This window comes from Hyalella azteca, unplaced genomic scaffold (assembly GCF_000764305.2).
Source record: "Hyalella azteca isolate HAZT.00-mixed unplaced genomic scaffold, Hazt_2.0.2 contig8926, whole genome shotgun sequence".
Taxonomy (NCBI): Eukaryota; Metazoa; Arthropoda; class Malacostraca; order Amphipoda; family Hyalellidae; genus Hyalella; species Hyalella azteca.
Genome location: NW_025939009.1, coordinates 1 through 20573, shown reverse-complemented (window position 1 = coordinate 20573; position 20573 = coordinate 1). Strand labels below are relative to the sequence as shown.

The 20573-nt window shown below is 38.1% G+C and overlaps 1 protein-coding gene across 1 annotated transcript; it reads left to right on the top strand.

The window, feature by feature from the left end:
* The first annotated feature begins 4025 nt into the window (after positions 1-4025).
* LOC125178337 (glutamate receptor ionotropic, delta-1-like) lies at positions 4026-10645 on the top strand. The gene is made up of 7 exons (XM_047881834.1): positions 4026-4108; positions 5012-5188; positions 7702-7883; positions 8488-8708; positions 9122-9211; positions 9473-9633; positions 10256-10645. Exons 1-7 carry the CDS (start codon positions 4026-4028, stop codon positions 10455-10457), a joined length of 1116 nt encoding a protein of 371 aa, XP_047737790.1. The 3' UTR covers positions 10458-10645.
* The last annotated feature ends 9928 nt before the right edge of the window (positions 10646-20573 follow it).

The window sequence follows — 20573 nt, the reverse complement described above, 5'->3', positions numbered from 1 at the left end:
TACCCGATACTATAAAATACTTCAGAATTTATTGTCTGTATAAGTTTTGTTGGCTACTATAAAAAGAAAAAAAAATTCCTTCATCAGTACACAAATTTGGCCGATAAATTAACATAACAGTAACGGCCGGGTTGACTGTCGATATGAAATCATTAAGTATATTTTTTTGGCTTTAAGCATGTTTGTGAAATGGAGAAATTATGCGCTACATTACAAGTACTGAAACTTCTTGAATGTATAGTGTATGTATACTGTACAGTGTATGGTGTTTTCTTTCACTTTTTTAATACAACTTTGCATATTTCTTTATAAATAATTTGTGACATATATTTTTGTATAAAATGTTCGCACTTTGTCTTCTTTGTTTGTTCCTACGTCGTTCCAAAACCTCAATTTTATGCGTCGGAAGTTTTACAGTTTTAATGAATAATGTTTATTCGAAAGGTAAACAATATAGTCAAATGTTTTTTTGTATACCTGCTTTTCGATGTACCAACCCCAGTGTAAAAACACCGTTCGATTTATTGATGAGCAAACGAGAAACTGTTTATTAACAAATTCTCATTTTAATCGAATGTGCAGCGCGGCGTTTTTCATAGAATGTATTACCCTTAGTATCCTCAGCATATGTTTGGGACGTAGCAGTCCAATACCATGGCTCGTAATATTCCAAAAGCCATGTGTCAAAATTAAGTAGATATTCCCATTGGGTTCACTTAACGAATGAATTATCCGAGCCAAGTGTTTAATAACTTTTTATCCATTGACATCTCAGAATCTCATGGCTACAGTAACAGACCACGATGGATCGCCGCCTCTGATTATCGTTCATCCGCCCTCATTTGGGCCACCTGATGCACGATGCTGTTGCTTGCTTCTCGCCGCTGGTAGTGGTGCAGGGGAGGTCGATCAGGGATCATCTCTAGTATCATCTCTCCTTCAGGTGCATTTTTGAGACGCATTTTTTCGATGAACCTTTACACGTCGGTGGTGGGCGACATGGGCGACGTGACCAGCTCCCTGCAGCTCGAGAAGAAGCAGTTGCCTCATGAGCCATGTCTGTTCCTGCACCTGCACCACTCCACACTTGCTGCAGTGCACCTGGTAACAGCAGAGTGTGATGAGTTGTGATGACAGCTTGATCTTGTAATGAATTGTGATGAGAGCTTGATCTTTTGTGCGTAAGTGCACGTGGTGGATCTCGTTAAAATATTTTTTTCGATAGGGTCTCTAATAAAAATCTGAAGGTCGTTTCACTTTCATTTCTTGGAATCAAGAAATTCCAGATTATCTCGCTGTTTCCTATTTGCTGGAGTCTCTAAGGAAATTTTCACTACATCCAAAGAAAACATTCTAATTACCTCATTAGATGTCAAACAAAAGGTTATGAATTGTTCGCTATCTAAAGTTTTTTTTTTTTTTATTTCCAGTATCCAGAGCTTCACTGGCTGGTGATAGGCGGAAATCATACGGGGGAATTTAGCAACATGCGACTCCCCATAAATAATCAAGTGCGATGTATAGATAAGTCAAACAATGTATATATATTTGTACAATACATATATTTGAGCAGATTCGACATCGGTGTAGTATCGGTATCCACGTAAAATCAGTAAACGACATCCTCGAACGTAAGGCAAATTTGCGAAACACACGGAAAATAAATTTTAAGATTTTTTGTTTTTTAAGGACAAAATTATAATTTTGAAAAATATATACGAAACCTTGCATGAGACTTTGACTAGGTACGTATTGCTTTGAATCTCCACAGCTATATATTTAGGATTTTTTTTATTTTTGTTGTCGTTCACAAAAGTTTTTAATTTGGCATATATTTTTTCAGGTTGTGTTTGTCAGATTCAGCGAGTCTGATTATAACACAGCGATGGCGGATATTAGTGATGAAGGATCCACTCAAAGCTTCAGCCGTGGAGCAGGAGGAACAGTTAACGGTAACGAACTTGAAAAACTTTCGACGATCATTGAATTTTTTTCTGTAACTTGAGAATTTATAATTTCAGTGAGTTTTGAATGGATTAAACGACTAGTTTGTGCATATCTGGGAATATTGTATATATATGAACCTATTTTTAACTCATTTTTCTTTCTTCAAAAACAGTATGTTAATCAAATTACCGCTAGGAATAGTTTAAAACAGAACAATTTCGACCAGATGAAAGTTCACGATGTTGTTGACGAATTCTATCGTATTTCTTAGTCGTATTCCAACAATGATCAATAATTAAAGGTGATGTAGGTGTTGATTTGTTCATTTCCTTCACAGCTTTACTTTTTATCAGAGGGTAAAAAAGTTGTATTTATGATTATAAATAACCGTACCTGAAACCATTGCATGGATTACGCAAATGTTATTCTAAGATAGGCGTCAGAATATTTATCAATATGTAGCTATTACGTAAAAAATATGAGACCATCATATATAAAAAGAATTTTGCATGTTAACTTGTAAGAAATTGTTTGAAATGTGAACTGATAACCATTATGATATAAGTTTACTGATTCGTCAAGCAGATGTGGAGGCGGAAATAAAAGTTCAAGGGGCTGTTGAAGAGAAACCCGGACACTCGCATGAAGGCTTTACGGCGGAGCTCTGGGAGACCTACTCTGTCACGAGCGAGACTCCTGTCAGAGTCACTCAGATCACGAAGTGGGTGAGTGATCAATTTTCTTAACCAAAAATAAGCGTTAATCACTTTGCCATTGCAAATATAATCCATGCATGGACTAGCTCAAAATAAGATTTTTGCAAATTTATTGTTCAACTACAAATTACTTTTTAAAAATTGTCCCGCAATCACGGGACATTAGTCCCCATAGTATAACATTCACATGGGAATGTATGTTATGCACTGAGGCCAGTTCCACGGAAAGCAATAAACCCTAAGTTCGAATTATTGTATTGTCCAAATAAAACTCGTAAATGATCAATAAAGTTCTGTTGACTAAAAAAATTAGCCCGCTGATGATTGATTAACTGTCTTCGTCATGCAATGAAGCCTTATTGTGATGAACTTGAAACAAAGTAATTTATTAACGATACCTTAAATTCTCACGACAGAACGCGGACGTACTGAAATATTCACGCTTACAAGCTGCCGCATCACAAATAAATACCCTATTCCCTTCATCCTGAACTTTAGCTCGCATAATCGGCGCCCAAGACTGCAATGACGCTATTAGTTCCTTTTACTTTTCTCCTTTTTAGCGCATTTTCTCATTTATGGAAAAAATGCCCTATTGTGCTCGTCATGTCCGTCCGTCCGTGACTTCAAGTTTTCGTCAACGAGAAAATGCACTCTCTGTCACTCACTACAGTGAGTACTGAGTTATATTTTTTCAGTGATCGAGGGTTGCAAGACTAAATTCGCAATAATTGTATTTCAGACTCCCACTAATGGGTTTGGTCGGATCCATGACAACTGGTTACACCGGCGACTGGATCTGCTGGGCGCTCGCCTGAGATGCGTTACGGAAGAGGTCCTCTAACAATAATCAATAACCCCTTGAAAGTAGATGCCTTTTATATGCATAATTAAACATTCATTACTCTAATATCACGAGAAAATTTTAAAAATTTATACAGCTCGATCGTTTTACAACGATTCACCATTTCTAATTTCACCATTGATCTTCTTTACATAAAATTTTCTACTTAGATTGCATCCTAGGTTTATAAAAGCGCCATTTCATCCATTAATATTTAAATTTTCTGATGAGGAATCTCTTAATTCAACTAACTTAATTTTCAGTTTAAGTGAGATAATTTCAGCATTATATTAAGCATTTTTTCCGCGTTCCTGTGATAATAGAAGTTGTTCCATCTTTAGGAAAATGTTGGAAGTTCCTTCCTACATTTTTTCAAGCACCAACGTGGCTGTTCTACGTTTAGAACAGATTAAATATGCAATCGAACGCTACGAGATACTTATGATGGAACCTTAAATGTCATTTCAATGCATAATTGAGGCTAATCATTTTCTCAGCAAATGCCTGGCATTTCCATCATGCGACGTGCCACTGGAGGATGGCACATCGTGGGCTGGATCATCGACCTGCTTAATACGCTCGAGAAGAACATGAACTTCACGTGAGAACCGAAGTGTCCACTTCACAATGAAATAATCTGGCAATAATTCTGGATTTCGTGACTCTCATTGGAAATAATTATTTTGTGTACCGTTTCCGACATAGAAATGCCTTTAGCTTTTACCAGGACATTTGCAGGATTAATAAATTTTGAGAACGATATGTTGACGATGATTAGTGAATTATATTATACACTTTTAATTACCACTTTTTAATACATTTTTTATTTTATATACTTTTTTAATTAAATAAATAATTGGAGTTTGAGGCGATCGGAGTTTAATATTGTCTAATGTTTCACAAACTTCTATGATTCATCTCGTAGAGCGACTGAACATAGATGATATATAGTTCGGTATGAGTTAAAAATCTTGTTTTTGATGGAATATAAATTCGAAATTTTTCAGCAGCCTTACGGCAGCAGCTGTTCGTCTAGAACAATACCGAAAAATAATCTTGAATTATAAAATATATTGTATTGTAACTGTCGCTACTCTCTCTAGCTGGGTATGCATGATATTTGTATAAATTTACAAAAGTTTCTTGATGCATTAGCCTACGTATCACAACAAATGTACAACGAATCATTGTTGACATGCATTTTTATACATCTTGTTTAGAGTTACACTAACGATCGAACAGACCGAGTTAAATTATCTAGAAAATCTATTAATTTTCAAACACAATCTCCTGGGAAACATTGGGTTAACCTAATGTTATTTTATAATAAATAAAATGAGTTTTAACTTCATTAGTAATTGTTTCCATTTAATTTCCCAAATTGCATTATTCTTCATTTATCATGTAGGAAAGCCTGTGATTTTAACATACTTACGCTCTCGGTGAGCCTGTAAATATTCCTGAAACAATTATTTTGTTCTGAATTACCTTTTATAATTTCCAGTTGCTCCGTGACCCCGTCCGTTGACCGGGAATTCGGTGCTCAGCGGCCCGATGGTTCGTGGTCCGGAATAATCGGGCTGGTGGACGATGGTCAAGCCGACATCATTGTGGCCTCCCTGGACAACATCCTTGCTCGCGCTGCCGTGGTCGATTTCCTCATCACCGTCGATGTGACGAGGTTTGATGCCCTCAATGATGTTAGATTTCTGATGAAGTGGTGTCAGTATCTTGCACGACTAACCTTCAGACTGGGAATACAAGGCAGAAGGCAGTATTTCAGGAGGAGTTTTTTTATCTGGTGCGACCATGTTTCATCGATTTAACATATATGACATATATATTCGTAGAAACATGGTTACTTGTGCCTTTAGTTTATACTTCAATAAAATAATTTTTTTATGCACGGCTTCCCAGTTATCACAAAACTCAAATCTACTTCAATCGAAAATGGATTTCATATATGGCGCTCGGTCTTCGCCGCTTCTTTCCTTCACGAAACAAAGTTGATGATGCGCCCAAGTTATTCCACCTTCCTACCCAGTTTTCCACCCAAACCTAATGTGATTAATAACATTTTTCACCTCCTCAGCTAGAGTAACAACAATTTTATCAACTGCTTCATCAAAATCCGCCTTAAACTTACTGATATTGTCACTCTCCATATGTTCTTTCACCCATCTACTTGACTCTACCTACGGCTTCTATAAGGACGCAGTGGCGGATATAGCTGGGAAAGTACCATAGATACGAATAATATTAGCCGCTAAAGCTATCGACTGAAATTTTGCCTGTGTGCAAGCACCTTTAAGGGTGATGCAGGGTGGCCCACTTGATAAAGTTCAGACTTCTAATATTGGAGCTGTGAGGTGCGGGTTCGATCCCATGCAGCTCTGAGCAACAGTTTCTGGTCAGAATCGGCGATGAGGCCGAGCGTGCACAGCAAAATTGGAGCAGTGATTTGCGTGTTCGAGACAGCAACAAGCAGTGAATGTTCAGCGATGTTATGAATCGGCAACAGGTCCAACGGCCTAATCAACGATTAGGCCGTTGATAATATTAGGCCGTTGATCACCAACGGCCCTCTTACTATTACTATTATGTATAAAAAATTTGCATTGCCCACATGCGGAAAAATATACCGAATGAATGAAAAAGTTCTTAAAACGATTGGACAAGAATTTTGTATCTAACGTTCTCAAAACCTAACCTAACCTAACCTAACCTTGCATCAATTAAAAGGCGTGCTGTGTCTAGCCTCTAACGCTCCTGCAAAAGGAAAATACGGCTAACATATTATACACATATACAATATATACATTTCGAGTATGTGTATATTGGTCCTGCATTCAGATAAATTCCAACATCAGTTACACTTTAAGCAAAAACAAAGAATAAATACTGTGCATAATACCTACTAATATTTCATAACCCGATGATATTTTAAACCCAGAAGACGGCACTTAGTTTGACTGAAAATCACTTCCATTCAATTGCGTGACAAAAAATTGTCTATAACGACTTTTAAATCAAGTTGGTATACAGGGCCATGTTGATGATAAGTCGTAAATACTATATTATAATACTGATATTTACTGCTGATATTTACAGAATGAAAAGCAAGAAAGATTGGAAAACGATTTCGAGCTAAAAAGAAGTTGCAAGATTATTATGCAAAAAAACTAAAAAAAGCTAAACAATTTCTCACTATTTTCAACTATTTTCTTTGGAAATGAAATTAGGAAATTGCATAGTGTAACGTCACTCTCCATATTATTTGCATGTCCGTATTTACAACCTACATCTGTAAAAAAGTTTCCTTATTCCAGCAATGCTACAAATCAAAGAAGCCTTATAAATATTCTAACGTTAAAACTGAAGCAGCTCTGATAAAGCAAACTTCATTCTATTGCTATATCACCGAGTCTACACGCAACACAAAATACTATACAATTGGCAAGGTTAGGTTTGGATAGTTTAGGTTATATTTTAACTGTCTGCTACTGGCTGCACTGTCTGCAGATACACACACAGGAGAGCGCCACGGTGGGGTTTTGTGTGTGTTGTTTATGGATTGTCGTGGCTAGGGAAATAAAAAAGTGTGAACAAATAAGGATATGAATAAAATAAAAGTTGTAGCCTGTTATCTGGTTATGATGTGTCCAATGCATGTCGATCAATCTTGAGTCATTGCCGAACCTTCTATGCTGTCTTGAGCCAAATACGAACTATAGAGGTAACTTTATATTGAGCTAAATACGAACTATAGAGGTAATTAATTGTGCCAAATACGAACTATAGAGGTAACTTTATATTGAGCTAAATACGAACTATATAGCTAACTAATTGAGCTAAATACGAACTATAGAGATAACTAATTGAGCTAAATACGAAATATATAGCTAACTAATTCAGCTAAATACGAACTATTGAGGTAACATTATTGAGCTAAATACGAACTATAGAGGTAACTAATTGAGCTAAATACGAATTATATAGGTAACTAATTGAGCTAAATACGAACTATAGAGGTAACTAATTGAGCTAAATACGAACTATAGCTAGAGGTAACTAATAGAGCTAAATACGAACACCTAAAACTCTTGGATCAAGCACCTGTCGCCTCAACGTGTTAATAAATACACTTACTTAGCAAATGGAATAAGCGCAAATCGTGTTCAAAATCTACCTCAGGTTCGTGATGGTGATGAGACGTGCCTACAATATGGACGCGGCGTGGACGAACTACACGAGCGAGTTTAGCGCCGAGGTTTGGGTGGCGCTGGCGGCACTGTTGTGCTGCAGCCCTGACGAGACCAGACGACCGTCGTACCTGGAGATTTGTAGCGTCGTCATCGCGGCACTCGCTGCCAGAGGTTATATATTGTCACAAGTTTCTGTTGTTGGTGTGTCGCTGATGAAACATTTAGTTGCTGATGAACCATTTAGTTGCTGATGAAACATTTAGTTGTTGATGAACCATTTAGTCGCTGATGAACCATTTAGTTGCTGATGAAACATTTAGTTGCTGATGAAACATTTAGTTGCTGATGAAACATTTAGTTGCTGATGAAAGATTTAGTTGCTGATGAAACTTTTAGTCGCTTATGAATCAATTAGTCTCTTATGAAACATAGCAGCGATAAATTGCATTCGAGTGACTGACGACCAATGTATCCGACAAATCTTAATTAGTTTGTTCATAAATTAAGCGAGCGCATTAGTATTAAGCTACAGCGAATATAATTCGAAATTAAGTTCCATAGATCATAAAAATCTTGAACTCCATTGAACTGCACTTCGCTAGTTTTCAAATCCGGTATATATTCATTTTTCCTTTTCGACAAGCAACTAATACGGGATGCTTGGCTTACTCGAAAGACTTTTCTTATTTATTTATGTATTAAACGGAACAAAGAAAATTCCCTTATTTTCCACTTATTATTCATTGTATCCTCAACTTCGATAACACAATTTCAGGTTGCAACTGCTCTACAACTTCCATCAGCGGTCGTATGGCCTGGATCACAACCTTGTGCTGCGCGGTGCTGGTGTCGGCGCACTACAACAGCGCGCTGTACTCAATATTAACACTTAATAAACCTTACTATCCCTTCGATGGATTCCAGTCATTGCTGGACCACGGAGGGTACACGCTGGGTGTTATCACAGGGGGAACTTCTCTGGAGACTGAACTGGAGGTATGGTATATATAATTGAATTAATGTAAAAACAAAGTTAAGAACTATCCTGATACTCTGTAACCTCGTCTGAAACGTCTGGAAAGCTCATATTATACAAGTTGGTTGAATTGTTCATCCGAAGTAGAAAACCATACTAAGATTTTTTGGCATATACTATATATAATTATATCTCTCAGTTATGTTTTATATTTCTCAGTCTGTAAGGGTTTCTACCAGTAGTCTTGACTTATAATATAAATAGTTTTTTTAGAAATAAGACTGTCACATACTGTTTACTGTCTACTGTAAAAAGTAGCGTCTAGAATGTTAAACTTTACCGTGATTTACCATGAAGATGAATTGAAATGTTCACTTGAAACTAATTCAACCGTTCTACATTCTTCTACCATGCATCTTCTCTGTCCACCAAGGAAAACATCGACACAACTGCTCACAGAGCCTGGAATGAACTCGCGAAGCCTCGTGGTCTTGTGACAAGTCCTGCAGAGGGACTGAGGAAAGTGAGACTGTTTTTCACATACTGCACCTTTATTGTGCAATATGTGAAAAATAAATAAAAAAAATTCATCTGTTGCGTGTTAAATAATATCTTTATTTGTATTATTATTGTGTACCCTGTAGCAAATATTATCATGTGATAAATTATATTTACCTCTGAAGTTCTTCAGAACTCAACGGCTAATTCAATGCTGGCACATAAGCAACCGATGCATTTTGATTTTATGGCCACAGTATTGACAGTAGCGTTTATACTTTTTCAGGCTCGAGAGGAAAATTACGTGTTACTGATAAGTGAAACGGAATTTTACGGAACTAGCAACGATGAGTGCGACTACACCGTGCTGCCGGGAAGTTTTTTCAAGTTTCCCTCAGGATTTGCCGTCAAAAAGGGATCAGCTTTGGGACCCCTTTTCAATAAGGCGTGAGTTGGAGAAGGAACAATAGATAAGATGTTATTGATGTCTACTCTCTTCGATGTTTTGGAATTTTAAAGATTTTTTTATTTGTCCCAGATACTATTATACGGCGTAAAATTTACGAGTACAAGTATATTTACGAATTTTAGCTCGCTATTAACCAACGGAAATCCTAAACGTTAACCAATTTAACTGCTAAGCAGCCATGCTGGAAATAGAGCGAGAATCATAAACTGAGTTATTTTATACATGTTACACACTACTGATTATGATTAAGCTCATTTCAATAAAAATCGAGAAAATTAAGGATGGGGAAAATATAACGGTTTACGGTAGAGGCTGGTAATATAAATTTAATAGCTTCTTCATTTAAACATTGGAATGATGTACGAGCGTCAAGTAATCATTTTCAGAATGCATAATCATCATGTATTATGTGAAGTTATAACAGATTTTCAACTTATCTATTTGAAAAGACAGGGAATAGTCATTAGTCAAGTATTTTTAGGAAACGAAGTTGCTTTGAAGTATTCGTACAATATATAAATCTAAGTATACTAAACTGGTATAGGTAGGTTCTGCTGACATTCTTGCCATCTAAGCTCTCATTGAGTATCAAATTTACAGTTTATTGGAGATCATCAATACTGGAGTATTGCCGCGCATCAAACGATATTGGAACATACCGAAACCTGACTGTCGACACCTGGGCGTGTCTGCTATGACCAACAAGCAGATGATGTCTGCATTCTGCTTCCTAGTTTTGGGCTTAAGCTTGGCAGCAATCATCACGGGCTGCGAGAGGCTTCTGAGGAAAATACACAAATAGCAACGCACACTTCCGCATTTATGATCACTATAAATTCTTTAGTGCAAAAATTCGTGAATTCTTACCACATTCTTCTTCCTTGCCACTGTTTTTTTTTAATATTGATCAGATCTAGAATAAAAGGTCCTATTGAAAGGATCACCCCTGAGCAGAGCTTGGCAGCGCTACTTTGAAATGTAGCGGCCGCTACCGCTACCGCCACATACACTAAATGTAGCGGGCGCTACCGCTACCGCTACAATTGCTTAAATGTAGCGCCGCTACCGCTACAATTGCTTAAATGTAGCGCCGCTACTGCTACCTCTACATGTAACGCGCTACTGCCCACCTCTGCCCCTGAGCATGTGCAAATTATTTTTTGAGCGTTTTTTATGATCCTCACAAATCATGAAGCCATTACATTTCTCGTGTAAAATGAAGTAACTAAAAATATTTAATTATGTGGTCTGAGTTACAAATAGTTTTCCAATACAAAAGTGGCATATGGGAACGTCGTTTAGGGAGAGATCTGCATGCAGCCTTGTGATCTGTTGATAGTATAAACATCTAAATGAATTTTAGAGATCTACATCAATTCTGCGGATCTACATCAAGTCTGCAGATCTGCACAGTCAGTTGCGAAATGCCCTACTAGCAAAGCCATTCGCTGAGCTTTGTTCCATATGCTACGTCTGTACTTGCTGATTGGTCCATGTGTTCCGAACTGTATGTTCTGTTTGGTCCATGTGTTCCGCACTGTATTTGCTGTTTGGTTAAAGTGTTCCACACTTTACTTGCTGTTGGGTCCATGTGTTCCGAACTGTTCTTGCTGTTTGGTCCATGTGTTCCAAACTGTACTTGCTGTTTGGTCCATGTGTTCCGAACTGTACTTGCCGTTTGGTCCATGTGTTCCGAATTATACCTGCTGTTTGGTCCATGTGTTCCGAACTGTACCTGCAGTTTGGTCCATGTGTTCCGAACTGCACTTGCTGTTTGGTCCATGTGTTCCGAACTGTACTTGCTGTTTGGTTTGGTCCATGTTTTCCGAACTGTACTGCTGTTTGCTTTGGTCCATGTGTTCCGAGCTGTACTTGCTGTTTGGTTTGGTCCATGTGTTCCGAACTGTGCCTGATGTCCTGTTTGTGCGTACTGGTTGAGTTACCGCTGACAGAACTAGTCATAGTTTTCTTCAAATAAAACATGGGGCAACTTGCTTAAAATGAAATAGACAGGTACATCCCAAATTGCTGAAAAACCATTCTGCTATAACATTTGTTGAAAGTAGTTTAATTTAATTTTCAATAAATTTGTATTCGCTGTCTTTGTTTGTTTTCTTAATTATTTTGTTTCATATCATAGTATGCTGGTGTCATGTTTGTTGAATGAAATGAAACGAGCTGCGTCGGGAATCGTGCTCCCTAGAGAAATATTTTAGTTACATATGGTATAGTATTCAAAAATTTTAATCTAGTACAATAACTTTTATCCAGCAATTCCCGTTCAAATTCAATTTTATCGATGGAAAAATTGTTCTGCGGATAAATCTTGACATTTATTCCTATCATACGAGAATAAGTGTCAATAATAGGATTTATATTATTTTAGAAATTATGTTAGCTATTTTAAATCGACCACCCAACAATCTCGCTATTTGTTTAATTTTAAAATGTTTGAAGCAATGTTTGGACCCGATTATAGGGTTAAGATAGAACTAGTAAATGGTAATAAAGGCCCGTTTCCATTGAGACTTTGCGAGACTGACGATTGAAAAACTGGCTTTTTCAGTCCGGACCATCGAGACTTGAGTGACGGGGAGTCAAGCGCTGTTCAATCTTTTACTGGACTTGCGTGACGGGCAAGCGGCAGTGTCGCTGTGACTTTCGTTCAAGGAGGTTGTGTGCTGGGCTGACTCTCCAATAGACGCACCATTGCCTGCCTCTTTGCTTAACTGACCATGTCGCACGACGGAGACTGGAGCAGAGATGTCACTGAAAGGCTTATCGATTTATATAGAGAGACACCTTGCTTCTGGCAAGTAAAAAGCTCTTTTTACAGAGACAGAATCTTAAGAATTAGAGAAAATAAGTAAAGAAATGGAGAAATTATATCCATCCACGAACATCGAAAAATGGAAATAATACTTCCTAACTTCTCATTGACCGATTTTATTTGTTTATTGACATAGATTCACTCGTCCGTCAATTAAAAAATCTTAATTATCTTATTGTTCTTACAGTGTATGTATACTCAGTAAATAGTAAATAAACACATTAAGTAATACAAGTAATAATACACATTAGTAAATACATTAAGTAGTAGCATTTGTGAAGCACGCTATGATACCTATCTAAATCTATAGACCAAAAACCAGACATGTTTAAACATTGTGACGTATTTATTACATTTAATTTTCTCGACACATTAAAGGTATCATAAGATAATGCTGTTTCTTAATCCCTTGGTGAATGCATGTTATTACACGGATAAACTATGTTAATGAGAAGTTTGAAACCATTCTTGCGTTTCATAACTGCTATTAGGTAAATAGATCTTTGTTTCCTCCTGCGCATAGTGACAACAGCTAGTAAAAGCAAAAGCGGCAGCATAATCTATCTTCAAAGGCCAGCGAGTGCGGTAGCCCAGACGGTCAGTCTCAGTCCCAATCCCAGCACACGCACGTAGTGGAAACGCGCACGCCAGTTTTCAAGTCCAGCCAAGTGGCTTATTGGTCTCAGGCCAATCTCAATCCTTCAGAATCAGTCCCGTAGTGGAAACGGGCCTTTAGGCTGGATCCTCTGATCCGAACAGTGCGAACAGTTCCGCACTGTATTTGCTGTTTGGTTAAATTGTTCCACACTTTACTTGCTGTTGGGTCCATGTGTTCCGAACTGTACTTGCTGTTTGGTCCATGTGTTCCAAACTGTACTTGCTGTTTGGTCCATGTGTTCCGAACTGTACTTGCCGTTTGGTCCATGTGTTCCGCACTGTACTTGCTGTTTGGTTCATGTCTTCCGAACTGTACTTTCTGTTTGGCCCATGTGTTCCGAACTGTACCTGCTGTTGGTCCATGTGTTTCGAATTGTACATGCAATTTGGTCCATGTGTTCCAAACTGCACTTCCTGTTTGGTTCCGTGGTTCGTGTGTTCCGAAATGTACTTGCTGTTTGGCCCATGTGTTCTGAACTGTTCTTGCTGTTTGGTCCATGTGTTCCGAATTATACCTGCTGTTTGGTCCATGTGTTCCGAACTGTACCTGCAGTTTGGCCCATGTGTTCCGAACTGTACCTGCAGTTTGGTCCATGTGTTCCGAACTGCACTTGCTGTTTGGTCCATGTGTTCCGAACTGTACTTGCTGTTTGGTTTGGTCCATGTGTTCCGAACTGTGCCTGATGTCCTGTTTGTGCGTACTGGTTGAGTTACTGCTGACAGAACTACGCATAGTTTTCTTCAAATAAAACATGGGGCAACTAGCTTAAAATGAAATAGACAAGTACATCCCAAATTGCTGAAAAACCATTCTGCTATAACATTTGTTAGAAATAATTTAATTTAATTTCAATAAATTTGTATTCGCTGTCTTTGTTTTCTTAATTATTTTGTTTCATATTATAGTATGCTGGTGTCATGTTTGTTGAATGAAATGAAACGAGCTGCGTCGGGAATCGTGCTCCCTAGAAAAATATTTTAGTTACCTATGTTATAATATTCAAAGATTTTAATCTAGTAAAATAAGTTTTATCCAGCAATTCTCGTTCAAATTCAATTTTATCGACGGAAAAATTGTTCTGTGGATAAGTCTCTGCATTCATTCCCATAATACGAGGAAAAGTTTCAACAATAGGATTTATATTATTTTAGAACTTATGTTAGTTATTTTAGATCGACCACCCAACAATCTCGCCATGTGGTTAATTTTAAAACGTTTGAAGCAATCTTTGGACCCGATTATAGGGTTAAGATAGAAGTAGTAAATGGCAATAGGACTTGAATCTTGATCCTTTGCAAAAGGGAATAACTCACTTCGTATCGAAGCTGGGGTCTACCAACTGTCGACATTTACTCCCAGCCATGACTACTTAACCCTTTGGGCCCATTAGATCCACTCTACACCAGCCGCCCGGAACCCGGGACCTCTCACCCATTGTCTGACCGACTCGTCCATTGGGGCCAAGCCTTCAGACCTTACGCTGTTAGTCCGACAATTAGATATGAACAATTTATTGTCTAGGACGGTGTTTTGGGTCAGAGGAGTTCAAAGCGGCTTCACGACATGAATTTCAAATAAAAACGAAGGGCCGAGTTAATTTTATGTACACCAACGAATTTAGTTAATTGTTATAATAATTGATTCAGCGATTATAGAATAGATTGTTAATTGATATACATCTGAATTGATCTAATATTCTTAAACTGATGAACTGATTTTAATTGATCCAACTAGCTGCTATGCTTTCACTTTGAAGGAGATGTCGAATCGAACGCGACGTCGGTCCTTCATTGAACGAAGTTTGGCGGGGTACGTTTGCGCTACTTAAACAGCAGTTTATACGTTCTTGGATTTCAAGATCACGGCACGCACGGCTAACTGAATAAAATTATTTGAATGGATTGAAGCTTTCTATTTTCCCGCCATAAATTTCGTTATGGCGACCGTGTCAGGACCGTGAGGTAAGGATGGCGTATGTTTGGGGTTCGGTCTAGTACGTGTTTCATTTCAGGGTAGAGTTTGTTCGCGACCCTGGTGCCGTTGGTGGTACCTGCAATTTATTACATCATTGCTGGCAATTTATTTATTCATTTCTGATAATTTGCATAATTTGATTCTTAATTTTATCCGCAGGAGCATGCGCTTCATAATATTTCTGTATAATACATTACTTATTTACTGATAATCAATTGATAATTCTTGTCTCGCTTGTCTGCTGCCTTATATTCTTTCTTTAGAGATGGCTGATTCAGAATCTAATTCAATTTAGAGGTCACCTACGTTCCCGCGTCACTAGACTGGACGACAGAATACTGTATATGATTGCTTGGTGAATTTGACTCTAATTGAGGAGCAATCTGGTTTGAACGCTCTAGAAAGTCTATTAAAAATATCTCTCTCCGACTGCTGTCCGAGCGTTGTCGTCTCTGCCGCTGATCTCGTGCTTTTTCTTAGAATTTTCATTAGAAAGGCAGACAACAATCGGATACTAACAATTTACAGTCAAGCATGGGTTATGAGTCATAGGAGTTTTAACGTGATTTTCGGACCTATTTTACGTTAAATGTAGGAAAATTTACTTTTAACATAACTCGTCATTCCCTGCCTAACTTTCGAATATTAAGATATTTGATACCTGATGATAATATTTCTATATGTAGTTAACATTGATGGTGGTTAATGCTGGTCATAATTAACGAAGGTGAGTCAAAAGCTTTGGACAAGTCAAAAAAGTTCACTACAGCTGCGCTGCCTCTATCAATCTGTCCATCCTGTCACGCTATAGCCAGTGGTTCCCAAAGTGGGCGATATCGCCCCCCTAGGGGCGGTGGAAAGATTTTGGGGGGCGGTAATGAAGAAGAGGGCTGTAGGGGGCGATAAGGGGGGCGGTAGTCCGAAGTCGAAGTCAGAAGTTCCAACGTTTGTTTGACGATTTGTACACAACACGTGCAGCACATGACTCCCAGCGATTGTTTTTTTCACCCAGATCTGTTTTTTTAACCTCTCCTGGGTTTACGTCTCGGACATATTAACGGCCGGACTCGCGGCCGATCTCACGGCCAATTTCCAAATTCTATGATCAAGGAATATCTCTCAAACTAATGAACTTGAACTCGATGAGAGATATTGACTTGAACTAATGAAATAAACTCGATGAAGCTTACTACGCATTCGTTAGGACATAACGATAATGTTTAGCTCGTGAAAATTGTTTGAATTTTCCCATCGCTTGTTTTTGCCATCGTTTTTTTTTTGCCATATTTATATGGCAATACGCGCCGAAATTCATAGTGATCAAGTAATTTCTTCCAAACCACTGAACAGATTTGAAAGAAATTTTTATTTGCAGTCCTAACTACCGAACGGTAATGTTTAGCTCGTGAAAATTTGTTCGATTGTGCCTTCGTTTGCGAGTTTTTTTTTTTTTTGCATTTCACCTTCATTCGTGATTTAAACAGCAATACGTGTTTAAATTCGCAGTAATCAAAATTTTTTTCCAAACTGCTGAACAGATTTGAACGAAACTTAGTATTTAAATACCTAACCTCAGCAACGGTGATGTTTAGCTCGTTACAATTTTTTCGTTTTGCCTTCGTTTTTTGCCCGGCGATACGGGCCGAATATAAGGAAGTGTGAAATCAAGAATGACGGTGAAATTAAAAAAAAAAACTTGCAAACGAAGGTAAAATCGAAAAAAAATTTTTAGCTAAAAAATCACCGTTTATTAGTTAGGAATGTATATTCAAAATTTCGTTCAAATCTGTTCAATATTTTGGAAGAAATTCTTTGATCACTGTTAATTTCGGCCTGTTTCGCAATATACGCGTAACTCACGAATGAAGGTGAAATTAAAAAAAATTACGAGCTAAACATCACCGTTAGGTTTTGATGAATATATGTTCCAAGTTTCATAGAGCTGCGTTCATTAGTTTGGGAGATATTACTTGATAATTGAATTTGGAGATTGGTCGTGAGACCGGCCACGAGTCCGGCCGTAAATTCGCCCGAGACGTCCTAGGTTTCTTGTGCTGAAACAGTTAACACAGCTGAAAAACATATTGCCTGGTTCACTAAATGGGGATCTCTTATTGAATTACACATTTGTGTTTAGCCTTTCTCTTTTAAAATTGCAGCGTACTAAATTTCAAGAAAGAGGCGTATGTCTGTGGGGGGCGCTAGAAATTCACTATAGAGCCATAGGGGGCGCCAGCCTGAAAAAGTTTGGGAAGCACTGCGCTATACTGTTTGTGCGTACTGGTTGAGTTACTGCTGACAGAACTCCGCATAGTTTTCTTCTAATAAAACATGGGGCAACTTGCTTAAAATGAAATAGAATGGTACATCCCAAATTGATGAAAAATCATTCTGCTATAACATTTGTTTGACATAGTTTAACTAAATTTTCATTAAATTTGTATTCACTGTCTTTTTTTCTTAATTATTTCGTTCTATTTCATAGTATGCAGGTGTCTGCCTGTTGTATAATGAAATGAAACTAGCTGCGTCTCGAGTCGTGCTCTTCAAAAAAATATTTTAGTATCCTGTGGTATAATGTTCAAGACTTTTATTCTAATGTGAAAATATTTAGTCAGCAATCGTCATTCAAATTCAATTTCATCGATGGAAAAATTGTCTTATGAACAAATCTACACTTGTACTTCTATAATACAAAAAAAAAATCTCAACCATGAAATTTATGTTATTTTGAATCTAATGCCATTCATTTTGGATCGACTACCCATCGACTACCGATCAATTTACTTAACTCATTTTTAACTATTACTGCAAGATTTTGGACCCCGTAATGGGGTTAATAGAGAAATGGTAGAAAGGTATGAGCCCAGTATGAATGGGAATGTCTCTCTTAAGTAGAGTTTCAATTCATTAGCGAGTTCTCCTGTTAGCATTCTAAACGGCATTGATTAAAGAAGTCAACTAAACATGGTCGTTAGTTTCAATTCATGTTTAGTATATATTCATTCAATATTACTGGATTATCGAAATATGTATGAAATAGGCCAATTTATGATTGTATTTGCGAAACAAATTATAGAACAGGATCTCAAAAATCCCTGCGTAACCAGAGAGGTCACGGTTTCTGTTACAAGGGTATCAGGGGCCGTAACCGCACGGGTCAGGGTTACCGTTACAAGGGTGACATGAGCCGTAATCCTAGGGGGTCAGTATTACCGTTGTGAGGGTAACCATACGGGTCAAAGTTGCCAGGACGTCCCGCGTCGCTCTGTTGATCCTGTAGCCTGTTGACCGAAGGAACCCATCTGACACCCAGACCTGTAGCCCGCAGGCATGGCCGCCTACGAGCCTTTAAGCCCGCCAGGTCCTTTCAGAACCATGAACCTTTTATTCCCGCGAACGCTTCATGCCTACAAATGTTTTAAGCCTCATGAATTGTTTAAGACCCAAGAACCCTTCAGGCCCACGATCCCTTTAGGCCTCACGTTGCTTCTTGCGGTTTTGATTCTTTGGCCATTTGCACCACGGCTTGCAAGTCTTTGTCAGTCACCGTAGTATATGTGAGCACGACATACACGTGTGGGCTGGCCGGCTCTAAAGGCACGCACCGGCAGAGGCACTTCCTTGGACTCAAGCGGTGGGGTATTTGCCAAAAGTGTACGTGTTGCGTTTGGGCTGCACCTACCTACACTATCGGAAATTTTAGAGCATTTTTTCTTGGGCAAACGGCACGAGGTTGTTCGCGATACTATCAATTTGCGTCATATTACTGCAGTCTGTTGTAATTCCTGATCATGGTTAATACCGTCAATAGTTAGCCCTGATGTAGGTTAATGCAGACATTAGTTACCCTGATGATGGTTAATGCAGTCTAAATTTAAGTCTGATGATAGTTAATGCAGTCTGAAATTAACCACACTGAAGGGTAACTTCAGTCTTTAGTAATCCCTGATTATGGTTAATGCAGACAGAGTAATTAACCTGATGATGATTAATACCAAGTTTGAATTGTTGAATTAGTTCAACCATGGTTAATACAATCAGTAGTTAACCCCACGGAAGGGTTACTACGGGTTGAAGTAAACCTCTGAAGGGCAACTGCAGTCTGTAATAATCCCTGATAATGGTTAATACATTCTGTAGTTAATCCCGATGAGGGTTAATGCAGTTAGTAGGTAATAAAGAATTTTTTTTGTGCTCATTGATGAAGCTTTGCTAGGAGTGCAGAAGCAAGAGTTCACTGAAGAAGAAATCATGAGTAACAGAAGCAAGAGTAACATCAAATCTATTAAACTCTCGCACCATAGGACGTCAAGTCAATGAAGGCGTTAACGTTCCGATAACATCAATTAATTAGCGCCATATAAGAACGATTGTAAAAAGAATTTTAGGGCAATAAATATTGCAAGAAAAGTCTCATCTGAGAAGACCATATTTCATGATATTTGCTATTGCCACTATTGAAAACGAAGTATTTATATGAACTTGCTTAAGCTGTGCACTTTTCTGTAACAAGATTACAATCTATCCACGAACAAGAGTCTGTTGTTACGTAAATATGCATGCAGGTGAAAATTGGAAACAAACTGATTTGAGCAAACAGAAAATTACTCAACATATAGTGTTAAGTGTTACGCACATAACATAGTGATGTCTGCGCCAACGAGCAGGCCTGATGTAGCCAGTCACCGAATCTTGAACTTTTCGGAACTTGTGAAACATTCGGGGAAAAAAAATACTACAGACGTGAGCAAATAATGAAGAATGATGATGCTTCTATTTTCTATGTATAGCTGAGCTATGGGCTTCAGAACAAGTATAGATAAATCAATCTTACGAAGTTATAAGATTATTCCGTTTTAAAACAAATAAATTTTCCGCACAAGTGGATGAAGTAGATTATAATATGCTAGTCAGCGAACCGGTTTCTAGGTGGGTCGCCACTCGCCTGCCGAGAGAGTTTCGATTGTTCACTGGTTGTGTGAAGACGTGTGGTGCAAATCTCATAGAACGAAAACGCACTCTAGTGATCATTCTCATTGAAAACTTAAACAATGCCAAAGCCTAACGAAAATGGCTTTCAAGCTCCAGGGCCTCCTGGAAAGGTAATTTCTAAAGACGGTGAAGAAAATCTAACCGGCTCGCAGTTAGAACATTTTGTCACTACTGCAGATGACTGGGCCGAAGTTGAAATGAGAGAATCTACTGCTACTGAAATAGTGAAGACCATCACCAATACAGACAGAACCAAGAGGAAAGCTTCAGATGATATGACCCCTGGTTCACAACAGAAAAGAAGCCAAAATTCTAACAATGCAAGAGAAACTGCAACAGAAAAGTTGACTAACCATGAAACTGTGACAATTTCAATGGAGAGATCAAAGCCAGGACCAAACAGACCCAGAAGAGGAAGCAACACTAACCTAGTCACTTTAGACAGTGAGGGAGAGGGACGA

Excerpts from the sequence above, each read along its gene's own strand:
- LOC125178337 (XM_047881834.1), top strand. The coding sequence starts at position 4,026 with ATGCGACGTGCCACTGGAGGATGGCACATCGTGGGCTGGATCATCGAC. Across the intron at positions 5,189-7,701 it reads ATCACCGTCGATGTGACGAG|GTTCGTGATGGTGATGAGAC; the intron begins GTTTGATGCCCT and ends AATCTACCTCAG. Across the intron at positions 9,634-10,255 it reads GGACCCCTTTTCAATAAGGC|TTTATTGGAGATCATCAATA; the intron begins GTGAGTTGGAGA and ends TCAAATTTACAG.